Raw genomic sequence first — 12,440 nt, 5'->3', positions numbered from 1 at the left:
AACTTTACACCCATACTCTACCTGCCAACATTCAATATACAGGGAGACAACAAACAACCTGCAAAAGATCTAGGATTAAAGGAATGCTTCATCCCCCAATTGGCCAACTGTATGTCAATTATTCACACCATGTTATGCTGAATTTATAAAGAAAGCTTTGTTTTTCTCCATGCCTCCATGAGGAGCAAAGAATCCAAAGACAGAAAATTTTTAATGATGTAAAGTCATAGACGACCACTTTAAACAACAGCAAAACTATACCAAGACATTTGTTTTCAAACTCTCACACAACTCATAATCAAAGTCTGATTAATCAAGTCTATGCTCAGTACTTCCCAAACACATTACATTACCTTGCTGTCAGACAGCCATTGCCTCGATTGGTGGTTTGTATTAATATGTGACTTGGTGAATCTGAACTAATCCCTTAATACACCAAACTCACACAATAACACAAACTATCTATCAAGGCAGCGGCACACCAACAGCTCCCATGTTCAGAGGGGTAAAATTACTGTTTTTGTCAATGGAGTCTGGCTTTGAAGAGAGCAAAGACAAGTTTTGCCTTCTGTTCAGCTCCCTGTAGTAAAGGGCTGTTTATTTGGGAAGTACTGAACATACAACTGGATAAATGAGCCTTGATTTCTACTGCATGAGTTATGTGAGAGTTTGCAAATGGATCTTTGATATAGTTTTATTTTGTTTAAACATGGATGCCTGCGACTTCAAATCATCAAAAATTCCCTTTTTGTCACACTGTTACATCAGGCCTTTTTGAAGACGTATGTAAAATGTACATTGCCCTTCTACAGCCAGAGCACCTACTGTTTTCAGCTGTAGCAAACATTAATAAATACAGCAGCTCTACAGGAAGAGTGAAGGATAGAGAGGAGAGATGAACAGAGGAAGGGCTGCCTGTTTGCGTTGGCAGCAGTAGCCTCCATTTTATCTTTGCTCCCAACTGATAAAGAAAAAAAAGTTTTGTTCCTGCAGAATAAATGAAGAGATACAGCGGAGCAATGTGGCAAACGGGTAAACATCCCTTTCTACAACCTTCCAAACCTCTACTAATGTCTCACATCAGGAACACCCATGTTACCTTCCTTTTTCTGTCTATACACCGCTTTTCTAACTTTTACCATGTCTTATTTTGCTCTATTGTTCTCACAGTCTTATCTGAATGAGGCTAAGCCTATCTGACCACAAACACAACAGCGACTAACAGCAACGAAACCCAACAGCTGACCTTCTTAGTTGATGTTGTTAACAAGGGCGTGTATTCACTGGGTGAAGCTCTGACCAGTCCACAAGTGTTATAAAAGAGACGAAACAGAGGGTGTGCAGCAAAAGAGCAGCTCATGTCAAAAGGGAACAAAAATTGAAAAGGAAAAAAGAGAAAGATGGATAGCAAAACTAAGAAGAAAAACAGAGGCAAAGAAAGAAAAACACTTACAGGAACACTCGTTACTAAATACAGATCCAGTGGCAACTTGTGTTTTGTCTGGCTGATTGAACCAGAGCTGTGCATTAGAGCAGATTAAAGTTAGCTACTGTTGTAGACAATTACAGGACTGATGGATGGCTGTGAAAAACAAGCCTCCCTCAGCTGCCAACTCTCTACTTTCACATAGTGACAGATCATCAGGAAGAAAAACGTAGCCAGCTCGATCAATCAAGAAGCCACACAGACACAGGCAGGAATGCAGCACGTACAAAAACAGATTCATGCAACAGAACTGTGGGGACAGTATCAGACAGAAAGCTCTGACTGGCTTATTGTTTAGCACACACGCACAACTACACACATGCATGCAAATATGCACACACATCCAGAACAACAGCTGTCCCGCTACAAAAATATATAGTTTAGACCAAACAGAAAGTTTATAAAGGAAAATACAGAAATTATATTTCTGTCTTTCACAGTACTGCAAACTGCTATGATTAAGAGCTTATCGGCAATCAATCTCATACTGTGAGAGCTTTCTTGGGCAATCCTTTGTCAGATCTGACAGCTGGAATTTCCTTCAGACTGAGATTTCCCTTGTAATCTCATGCAGTTGCAACAGTGTTTCTGCTAACATGGTTCACTGATGTTCTTCCAACTGAGAGACAGTCATCAAATTTTAATTCCCACATCAGGGTTCACTTGTCTCAGCAAACAGATGTGAAGTAAATTATGACTTTCTCCAAATATATCTCCTCTCCTCTCTGGCTCGTATCACCCTTCCCTGGCTTTAGTTTTCACAAGAAACTTTTTGTATTGTATTGTATTGGAATTTGCTACAATTTAAAGTTCCCCTCTAGACATGTTTTAAGTATGCAATACTCTGCAATGTTTAATATTTTGTTTAGCATGGTTTTCCCACAAAAAACTCTGAGAAGAGGCTGAAAGCAAATCTACTCTTTTACCCAAATTGAGAATTTCTGGATCTGGCCTTCACCCCACCCACCAGTGCTGCTTGTGCTAGGTTTTTTGCTTTTGCTTTCCATTTTCCGTAGTACTGGCACAGTGCTAAACAAAGTGTGGAGATCTGGCTAAGCGAGACTAGCACTAGGTTGATCAGTGATATAGCAGTGTGCTGTGTGCATCAAGATGGCTAACGTTAGCACTAAAGCCAGGGTTTTCGACCACTTCTGATTGCAAAAAAATTTTTCAAGGATTACCTTCCCCAACAAATGAGAAAAAAATATCTATAACATAACATGACAAAAAAAGGGGAAAAATGAACTGAGCTGTAAATGCATGAAACTGTCAGCTGTAATGACCCAAATAAACATACTGCTTATACTCAACCATGGCTGCCTGCTATCATTAATCCAAATTTAATGTATTCATGGTCATATTTCTTCACCACATGGTTTGCAGCTTTCACTGGCCCAGGTTTGTCTCCTACATCACTTTTTCATTTAAACAACCCATTTAACAATAAACAACCCATTTTATTTAACCACATCTGACAGACTGCTAGCTCGCCAACCATGGCAAAACACGGTTGTCTCTATTTGATATGTTTGGGGTGGTGATATTCATATGTACCTGGTCATTTAAATTATGCATTTTAATTTGACATTTTTTATTTATATGAATCTTTGAGCACATTTAAATGTAAAAATAACTAGCTTTGTAAATTACCAAAAAACTTTTTTTACGTAGGCTAAATTAATCTAAGCATTTGGCAATACCTCGGCAGCCCACTAGATGGTGCTCTAAGGGCCACAAGAAAAGCTGTAGTATAGGACACCCAGACTCAGACTCAGATGAGGAGTCTGTTGTGCGCCAAAATCGGCGACTAGTAGACATTTCAGAACATTAGGTTTTGCTAGCGTCTTTTGTTTATGTTGTTTGTTAGCTTGTAACTAGCAGCAGCTGACACAGGGTTAGTATTTGTGAAACATACAATAATATCTGCTATGACATTACAGTGTGTTCACATTGTCACCTTGTTGCTATGTTATGAAATACCAGAGGTCTAATCCAAGATTCCATAAGTATCTTCCATTTGCTGAGATTTTTATACGAGATAAATCTGTTTTGCACTGGAGGTTTTGAGTTTCTTTGCTGGTCTTGTATCGAAGTCTGTTCCAACCGTTGAAAGTGTCGCATATTAGACAGGGATTGGTTTTTGAATTTGTGATGCACCTAATCTGGTTTGCCCAGGGTACATTTGAAACTGAGAATTCAGGGAAGTGCACAGACATCGCCCCTTTCAGTAGTGACATGTAAAAACGCCTCTCTAGTGACAAACTTTGCACAGATAGAAGTCAGTATAGTCAAGGTCAGACATTTTGGGAGACATAAACATAAGAAAACACACTTTTGAGTTGAGGCGATCTTAAGAGGTTTTTCCAGATCTACATATATCTAATGCTGCCAATCACTTAATTGCTATGGCGTCCAGGGAGATTAGGTGGTTATTAGTCCAGTGAACAACATAGAAAAGCAAATAAACTTGCTTTGCTTTGGTGACAGGAGTTTAAAAATATGAGTTAAAATGAAATATGGTCCCATAGAAGGTGCTGTAAAAACTGAAAGTCTATTTTTAGCTGCAGGTAATCCATTTTAGGACATTTGTAAACTTCTCATACAGACAGCCTGCTTACTGCCACTGATCTTATTACTCCTTCACCTTCTTCTACTTAATGCTGCCCGTCCTCTGATGAACTTTTCCCCTGTCAAGTCCTCGTACTGCATGGCAAGGGCTGGGCTAAGGGCATGGCAACCAGATTTTATGCTTTACTGCATTTTGGAAATATCCCAAAGCTTATACATTGTTAATGTTGCACAACCCAAATACACGCACCTTTCTAAGACCTGATGTTACCTCACTTTGACTTTCTGTCTCTCTGTGTGACCCTCTAAGTCACTCAGTTTCTCTCTTTTGCTCTTTATCCTCTGTCTCATTCTCTGGTTCAGTTGTTCTGTCTTTATCTCTCAGTCTGCCTGCTCACACAACACACATGGGCATAAATGCACTTACTCAAGAAGCACCTTCTGTTACTGAGCAGTGAAGCAGAAAGCTCAGAATTTCTCTGAACTCCTTTATCACAAGAGGCAATGTAGACATGGCTTGCCTTCCAAACCACAATAACAGATTGCCTATCACTGCTGGAAAAAACCCTCCAAAAAACAAGGCTGTGTTTCTCTGAACTCAGTGTTCCAAAACATAATTTAATTCAGCGCTGCTCTCATAAAGACAGTCACAGATTGTTGATTGTTAAGCTGTAGAAACAAAACTGCTAACTTCTCGGCCTCCATGACAACTCCCAGCATGTGAAAACATCTGATTCTCCTGCAGTCGAAGATGGCTTTACACCCTTCCTGGAATACTGCATAATCTGTTTTTAGTGCTGTAGCTATTTCCATTCCCACTCCTGTATTTAGCAACCTGTCCCTCAGACCTCAAAAAGGTCAAAGATCTACTTTCATCACTGTAAATGAAACAAGATCCTAAATAGAGATGTTAAAGTTTGTGTTTCAACACCCAGACATCAGCCCATATTCTGTATGAAAGATAAAAAACAACTTACAATGTTGTTTATTGTCACTCTGGTTAGTAAAAATCTACCTGAGAGGCAAAGTACTAGTGACTATCTGTACTTCATTACTTTTAAAGTAAACAAAATGTATCCTACAAACACCCACTATCTTTTAAAACAGTCGTTGCACTGGGTTTTGTCTCTTGACGGAGCTGTATGTGACATTCAGAGCAGAGCGTCTATGATTCAAAGTCTGAGCCAGGATTGTCTGCACATAGCTCTCAAAATGGAGGTAGCTGAGCGCAAATAGTGCTAACAACGGCAACAGTGCTGACAGAGCTGTGCTTTCATGACGACACCATTGCCTTTGTCATTGACAACCACCAGTAACTAACAAATCAGCACAACAAAGAGATGGATTAATTAGCCAGTGGGATACAATCAAAGGGACTCAAATGCTCTAACGTGCACACACGGCCTGACCTTCTACCACAACAACGAACAGAGAAGCTCGGATTGCAAAACACATGAAGATGGCGTGACGTCATTTTGTGCTAAGGAAGCCATTACTCCACTACAGGGATGGGAATCAACAGTTCCAGCTGGGAACTGTTTCCAAATTGTCCAAATCCTTCAGAATCGTATACATGCGAGCTTATGAATTCCTTACATTGACACAATAGCATGTTTTCCCAACAGCTGCACATGGCAAAACAATGATGACAAACTTATGCATCTATGCTACTTGAAACTTGCAACAAGGAGGAGTCATGGCAGAGAGGAAGATATGGTCCAAATGTGATCATTTCATGGGGAAAGATGACAACAGTGCTGCCTGTAATGTCTCTAAAATGATCATTTTAAGTCAGGGTGGAAACACCAACAATATGCTGAAACATCTTTCTACACAACATGGGCTTAAATTTCAGGATTGCCATGTGTTTGACACTCTACCTATGAATGCAACTGCTTCCCAACTGAGCACCTAAACCATTACCGAGGGTAAATATCTGATATTGTAGTAGCGTTAGCGCCATGCAGGCAGGATTAGCAGATTTTTTCTGACTAAGAAAATGGTGAAAAAGTAGCACTTTTGCACAGCTGGATCACATGAATGTATTTTCTATACTCTGTTTCAACACTGTGTTCAGACAATATAACAAATGTTTTGACACCTGGTGGGCCTCCTTTTTTGGATGCTAACATAAAAAGCGCTAAAATTCAAACAAGAACATCAGCAATTACACTGCAAGTGTTTACACAAGCTTCAATTTAAGTTATGTTTCAGGCATTTAGCTGATCCAAAATGACTTTGCTAGCCCACCAACATAGAACAATAAAAAGCAGAGTGCAAGGGATAAAACTACAGTGACGTGTTATATGTAGCAAAAAATCCACTTATCTAAATTGATCATTTGAGGTAAACAAAAGGTCGAAATGTTGCCCCAAAACATGGCCCTGAACATGACCAATGTTTCCACCGTTGACTATAAAGAGATCCAGGCCCACTTAATTTTGTCAATGATGTTAATCTAACTATGTTCCTACAATGATTTAAATGACCTCTCTTAGTGATCTCCGCCTCTCCAAAGTCCATTAGAAGCATTTAGCTTCGTTATAACAATGTCATCATCCTTATATCTTATATTATGATGTCAACGTCTATTACTGTGTCTTGTAAGTCACAATTAGTTGACCACCTAAGCTTGTTCTGCTCAGAGGGAGGTCTATAATGAGGACAGCAATCTTAGAGAGCTGTCCTCAAATGACCGGCTATCATGTGCTTAATAATCCTCCTCTATCTGAAACACGCACACACACATTCTCATACTGTGTACTGTACAGACAGTATCTCCATAAGGTGGGGAGTGTAACACAAACCTGCATGCACAGCAGAATTGAGAGTGTTTTTTTATTGCATGACAAATCTGAGTCAGCAAAATTCAACACATTAAAAAAAATACCACAAAAACACACTGCACCTTCGGTCATAAATTAGTTAGTTCTGCCAGGCGAGTTGTACTCCCAGCTCATGTCTTGCGGACAAACCTGTATCTCAACTATTGTTTTAAACTTATAGCGTGACATCTGTTCTTGTTGGAGCTTGAACTTTTTGAAGATGATACTTCCCTCTACTTACGAGCAAATTGTTTCCGAGTGTAGCTTAACATTGCCTCCAGCAGCTACAATGCCAAATTTCATGTAAATGCAAAAGTACAACTTCGGGTTCTGATTGTGATTTGATTTGATTTGATTTGACATGTACAATTGTTCCGCAGATCCAAGTCATGCAGATCTCTTTAATGCCAATGCCCCTGAGAAATTGTCCTGACAAGACCTGGCTGTGATGACTCCCTTCACTGTCATGAAACTAAATCCTTATTAATCACATTCAGACAACAAACACAGGCCAGGCATGCTGCTAATCTTTGAACACCTCACACCTCTGTGGTGTCCTCAGATAACACTGGCTACAATCACATAGACTCTCCTTAAAAAACAACATAAAACAATCGAACATTTAAACTTAACATCCTTTCATTCATCTGTTAATCAACAGGGCCATAGAAATGCACATGAAATCATGTTGCACTTTTTTACAGAATTGTTACTATCATGTTATTCCCATATAAGATACACACATGTCCTGAAAACTCTTTCACTTGTTGACCTAATGCTGAACTGTTGATAAGACCGGCAGAACACTCCGACAGCCCCAATCTCTCTGCTCAAAAAGCAACCCTAGAAAACAGAGTGGTGAAACATGAGAGGTGTCCTGCACCGCAGTATGACCTTGCAATGTGGGGACGACGTGCATGAATATACATGAGACTCTGTGTTCAGACAGGGTAACAGTTCAGAGAAGGCATACGAGCGAGATGGAGAAATCTATTATTAGACCAGTCATCAAGTCCTCAGATGACCTTCCCAACTCCTGTTCTGTGAAGCTGCCCTTGTGACTCCCATTGGTGTCTCAGTACTTCAGCCCTGGTGTCTGCCATAACTCTCAGTCTGACTGGTGGACAGATAAATGTACGTGTCCCTCTGCACAACAACAATTTGCACTGCTTAAACAATCCCAGCAGCTCCAAGGAGCTTCTTAACAGAGTCACAATGCAGTGCAAAAAGAACATCAAACATCTAGAATTAAGTTGAAATGAATACCATAAAGGAGGGGCACATTCAGAAAGATAATAGAATATTTTGGTTTAGCTGAAAGCTAATTAGGTTTACCCAAGTTTGTTTAAAGATAGCCTCTTTAGGGATACACTTGCACTGAAGTAAAATATGATCCTTGTGCTTTTTTTCATCATTTAATTACAGTTCATCTTTGTTGCCTTCAATGCTTAACTTATTGCTAACAAGAGACGTTGTGAATCAGATCATCCAGGCTTGTGTTTGTGCATTCATTGACTCACTATTCTCATCATACATTTCTCAGAAATGTTGTCTGCTCCTCCACTCCCTGTTCAGTTTCATTAATTAAGGTAAAGAGGGTAACACTACTCTCCATGCCATCCTGAGAACAAAATTTCCTCTCAATAACATCCTGCAAGAGCACTAGCTCCTTCATAAAAACAAAACGTATTATCAGAGGGAGGGAGGAAGGATGTTGGTTGCTAAACAACATTTCCCAGCATGCCGTCATAACACCATAATGAGACTGCAGGGAGCTGTTGCTCTAATGCAGACGATACAGGTCACTGTGACCTTGAGGCGCTGAATCTTAGGCCAAAACACTTTCTGAAGGAGAGGCTGCATCAACAGATGATTTGGATATTTTACCTTTAGGTGTCATCATTACAATCCCCATTAAACATTGATTTTTGGAATTTATGTTTGTACTCAGTATTATTAATAAATTCATTTCTGTATGCATTTCCATGTGTGTGAGATGGTGAGATTTTTGGTTTTGTCACTGGTGACCTCACTGGATGTGTCTGATGTTTTATAGTAATGCAAAAGTCACAATTTAGAACACATTTTTATGTTATTAAAAACTGAAATTATCCATATGTTTGCCAGTTATGTAGTACGCATCATTTCATCAGTGACACTAACATCCCCAAATTCAGCACAGCTCTTTTATTGCCTTACCTGATAGCCCTCAAAGCTAGTGTGTCCAATGGTGGGTGTTGGGGCCCCGGGTAGTGCTGGGGCCCTTCTCTTCTTGTGTTCAGCCTTGGGTGACATCCTGGTTATGTTCATGGCCGAGTGAGACTGGCCCAAGGTGCTGGGCCGATCCTCTACCCTGGGGACTCCTGACGCAGTGGACAGACCCTGTTGGAGATGTCAAAAATAAAAAGGGTGAGTTAAGACTGACAAATGTGACAGATGTATAGTATTCACATAAGCAGGGGGACATTTTACTGTCAATTTCAAGTGAGTCAGATGCATGACCACAAAGTAGGGCTGCAACTAATGATTACTTTTATTGTTGATTAATGTGTCAGTTATTTCATTGATTGATCAATTAGTTATCGGTCTATAAAATGTCAGGAAATAGTGAAAATTGCTTGAAAGTGTTTCACAAAGCCCAAGCTGATGTCCTCAAATCTATTGTTTTGTCCACAACCCAAATAAATTCAGTTTACTGTCACAAAGGAGCAAAGAAACCAGAAAATATTCACAATTAAGAAGCTGGAATCAAAGAATTATGACTTTTTTTGTTTAAAAATTAGTCGAACTGATTAATGGATAATCTAATTGGCTTAATCTAATGTAATAGTTGACAACCTATGGAATAAAGAATAATCTTGGTAGATCTACCACTAAGTTATAGGCGTATAAATTGATCACGGTGCTGTTGCACCACCAGTAACTGAAATGGCTTTAAATTTTGAAGGCTCGCCCTTCGTTATCTCGGCCTTTCCAAAGAGTATTAGAAGCATTTAGCTTAATTATAACAATGCCATCATCCTTATAGGTTATATTATGATGTCAATGTCTATTACTGTGTCTTGTAAGTTATAAGTATCCAAAAATATCCTGCTAACTAACACAAACAATGCCAGGAGTGACAGTGTTGTTTTTAAGGGTTGATTTTAGTGGTTAAACTGTATTATAAGCATTTATTCCATATCTGGATGGATTTTTAACAGATCTCAGAGGGAGATCCCTACTCACCTCATTTACAGTGTATTCAAGTTAAAAGCATGTACACATTCACATACATACTTCACATCTTCAGTCACAACAATTATTGCAACATTTATGCGACCAAGTTAAAAGTGCAACCCTATTTTCAAAGGGTGGCTGCTCCTGACTGAAGCATTGGGACAAAACTGGTTTTCAATAACTGATCAAAGAGAGGGCAAAGTGTTCCTGAAAATCTGAATCTCCCCGTGGCTCAGCTTGGTACAGAGCCTTAGCGCAACAGGGGTAACCAAACCACAACTCACGCCCCCATGATCTAAGAGAAAAAGAACTGTGTTTAAAAGCAGATTAATTGATGCGTTCAGACAATGTCTGGATACAGCATAAAAGCAGAGCAAAACGGAACATAAAGTTCAGGTCATTAGAATTAATTGGACCCAAGGTTAGAACATCTCACAGTGGGGAGGGATGGGAAAAGAACATGCTCTGAAAGAAAAAGCCTTTGGGGAAGCAGTCCAGTGAGCATGTCTGCCGCTTTTTTGTTACACTGGGGACATTTTACATATGGGAAATTAGATTTTGATTGATGATGATATTTTGATTGTTATAGCATGCAAAACAATGTTTTATTGAAGAACCAGTTGCCCTTACAGAGACAGTAAAGGAAAATACATTTACATACAATTTACTATTGAGGGAGAAGAAATCATTCAGCAGGATTATTATACATCTCACCTCTAAGCATGAGTGAAAGTGCAAAATAACAAAATATTTAAACACCACCTCCCTACTATCTGTGATATGTGCAAACATAAACATTACAAAAACAAATGGGTGAAAAACACATTCAGTACGAACATGAAAGACGCACATTAACAAAGTACAACCTAAGCCTGTGTCAGAAAAAAATGACGCTCAAAATATGAAATAAAAATATGTGCTGTCAGTTTTTCCCTCAGCCGTGTGACTGATGGGGGTAAGAGCAGGGCAAGGGGGAGGTGGGGTAGATGGCAGATGGGGGGCGACAGAACAAAAAAGAAATGTTAGAAGTGAGAGATTGATGTGATTTCTATTTGGGATCCTTAAAAAAAGGAGCTCGCTTTCACTTCACCAAAATATAATGTTCAAAGCAGACATTTCACATGAACTCTGTTTGACTTCTTCACCTGCTCTCTTCTACTCCTTCCCTCTGGTAAACAATCTGAAATCTATCAAAACAGTGAGAGAGGAGAGAAAAGTAGCTGTAACAAACGTACTGCAGCATTCGGGGGGGTGGGGGGGGGTGGGACCCAAACTCAGTGTGTCCTCATAATTACAAAGAGTGCAACTTAAAATGAACCTATTGAACTTCTGCTGAACTTCATCATAAAGAACATGACTTACATACTGTATCTCTGGGGAATGCCTTTTAGTGCTTAAAGGACTGATCCTACTACAAACCACATATGCGAAACTCTAGAGGCCTATCAAAGTGTCAGAATCACTCTCTACTAATCACACTGAAAGTTAGTCTTACTTCATCAAAGAGGAAACTCCTCCGACACTGACTTTGAACAAGAACTTATCATTTTATAATATAAAACACACATCACTGTTTGAATATTTGAAACTAATGACAACTTATTTGCATTACTTGCATGTAATGTACATTTAGCTAAAGGCTTAGCTAAAAAAAATGATCAAGGAAGACAAGATAAAATACAGGAAGGATCAAGCTGCTTCAAGAATTACTTAAAGCAATGTTTCACTGCCCTCTATGGTTAAAAGTAGTCAGAAGTGTGCACTTGTACCTGTAACCACACCCAACAGTGATGTCATAGTGGACTGATACAGCCTTGAGCACAACTCTAAATTACTGCAGCAAAGGTCAAAAGTACCATTGGAGATCGCTAGAAACAAGATTTTCAGGGAGTTTTGAGTTACTCTTTAAACACAAGCACATGAAAATATTTATTGTCATGAAAGCTTATAGGAGTACAACAATGACACATACACAGATGAGAGTTTACGTGCAGTTGAGAATGATTTATATTTTCTACAAAACATACTAAATATGAACGTGTGTTGGTCACAATACTAGAGAGAGCTTTTGGTTCATGAGTTGAGTGCATCTTTTTGTCATATTTCAATATGTATTTACTTTAAATGCATCTTAATCTGTGGGAAGAGTAAATGATTATATCAAAACTATTTTTGCTGCAGAGAAATCCTACAAAAACACCAATTTGTGTAAGATCCTTTAACATACAATCATGTTTATGGTGTGCAAATAACTGAACATGAGTGGTACTGGAAACTGCTGCTTCTGCATGTCATTGCTGTGATGAGGAGGTTGGGACAGATAGATATATTTAAGTATATCA

At 39.1% G+C, this 12,440-nt stretch overlaps 1 protein-coding gene across 8 annotated transcripts in view; it reads right to left on the bottom strand.

Moving 5' to 3' along the window:
* cobl (cordon-bleu WH2 repeat protein) overlaps positions 1-12,440 on the bottom strand; it is a 70,293-nt gene that overhangs the window by 24,119 nt on the left and 33,734 nt on the right. For all 8 annotated transcript variants that reach the window (XM_078171912.1, XM_033639864.2, XM_033639867.2 and 5 more), the window contains one exon: positions 9,079-9,261. In XM_078171912.1, coding sequence (XP_078028038.1) covers positions 9,079-9,261 — 183 coding nt within the window. The remainder of the gene's footprint in view (positions 1-9,078; positions 9,262-12,440) is intronic.

Source organism: Epinephelus lanceolatus, chromosome 10 (genome assembly GCF_041903045.1).
Source record: "Epinephelus lanceolatus isolate andai-2023 chromosome 10, ASM4190304v1, whole genome shotgun sequence".
NCBI lineage: Eukaryota > Metazoa > Chordata > Actinopteri > Perciformes > Serranidae > Epinephelus > Epinephelus lanceolatus.
This window is presented reverse-complemented; position numbering and strand designations above follow the sequence as displayed.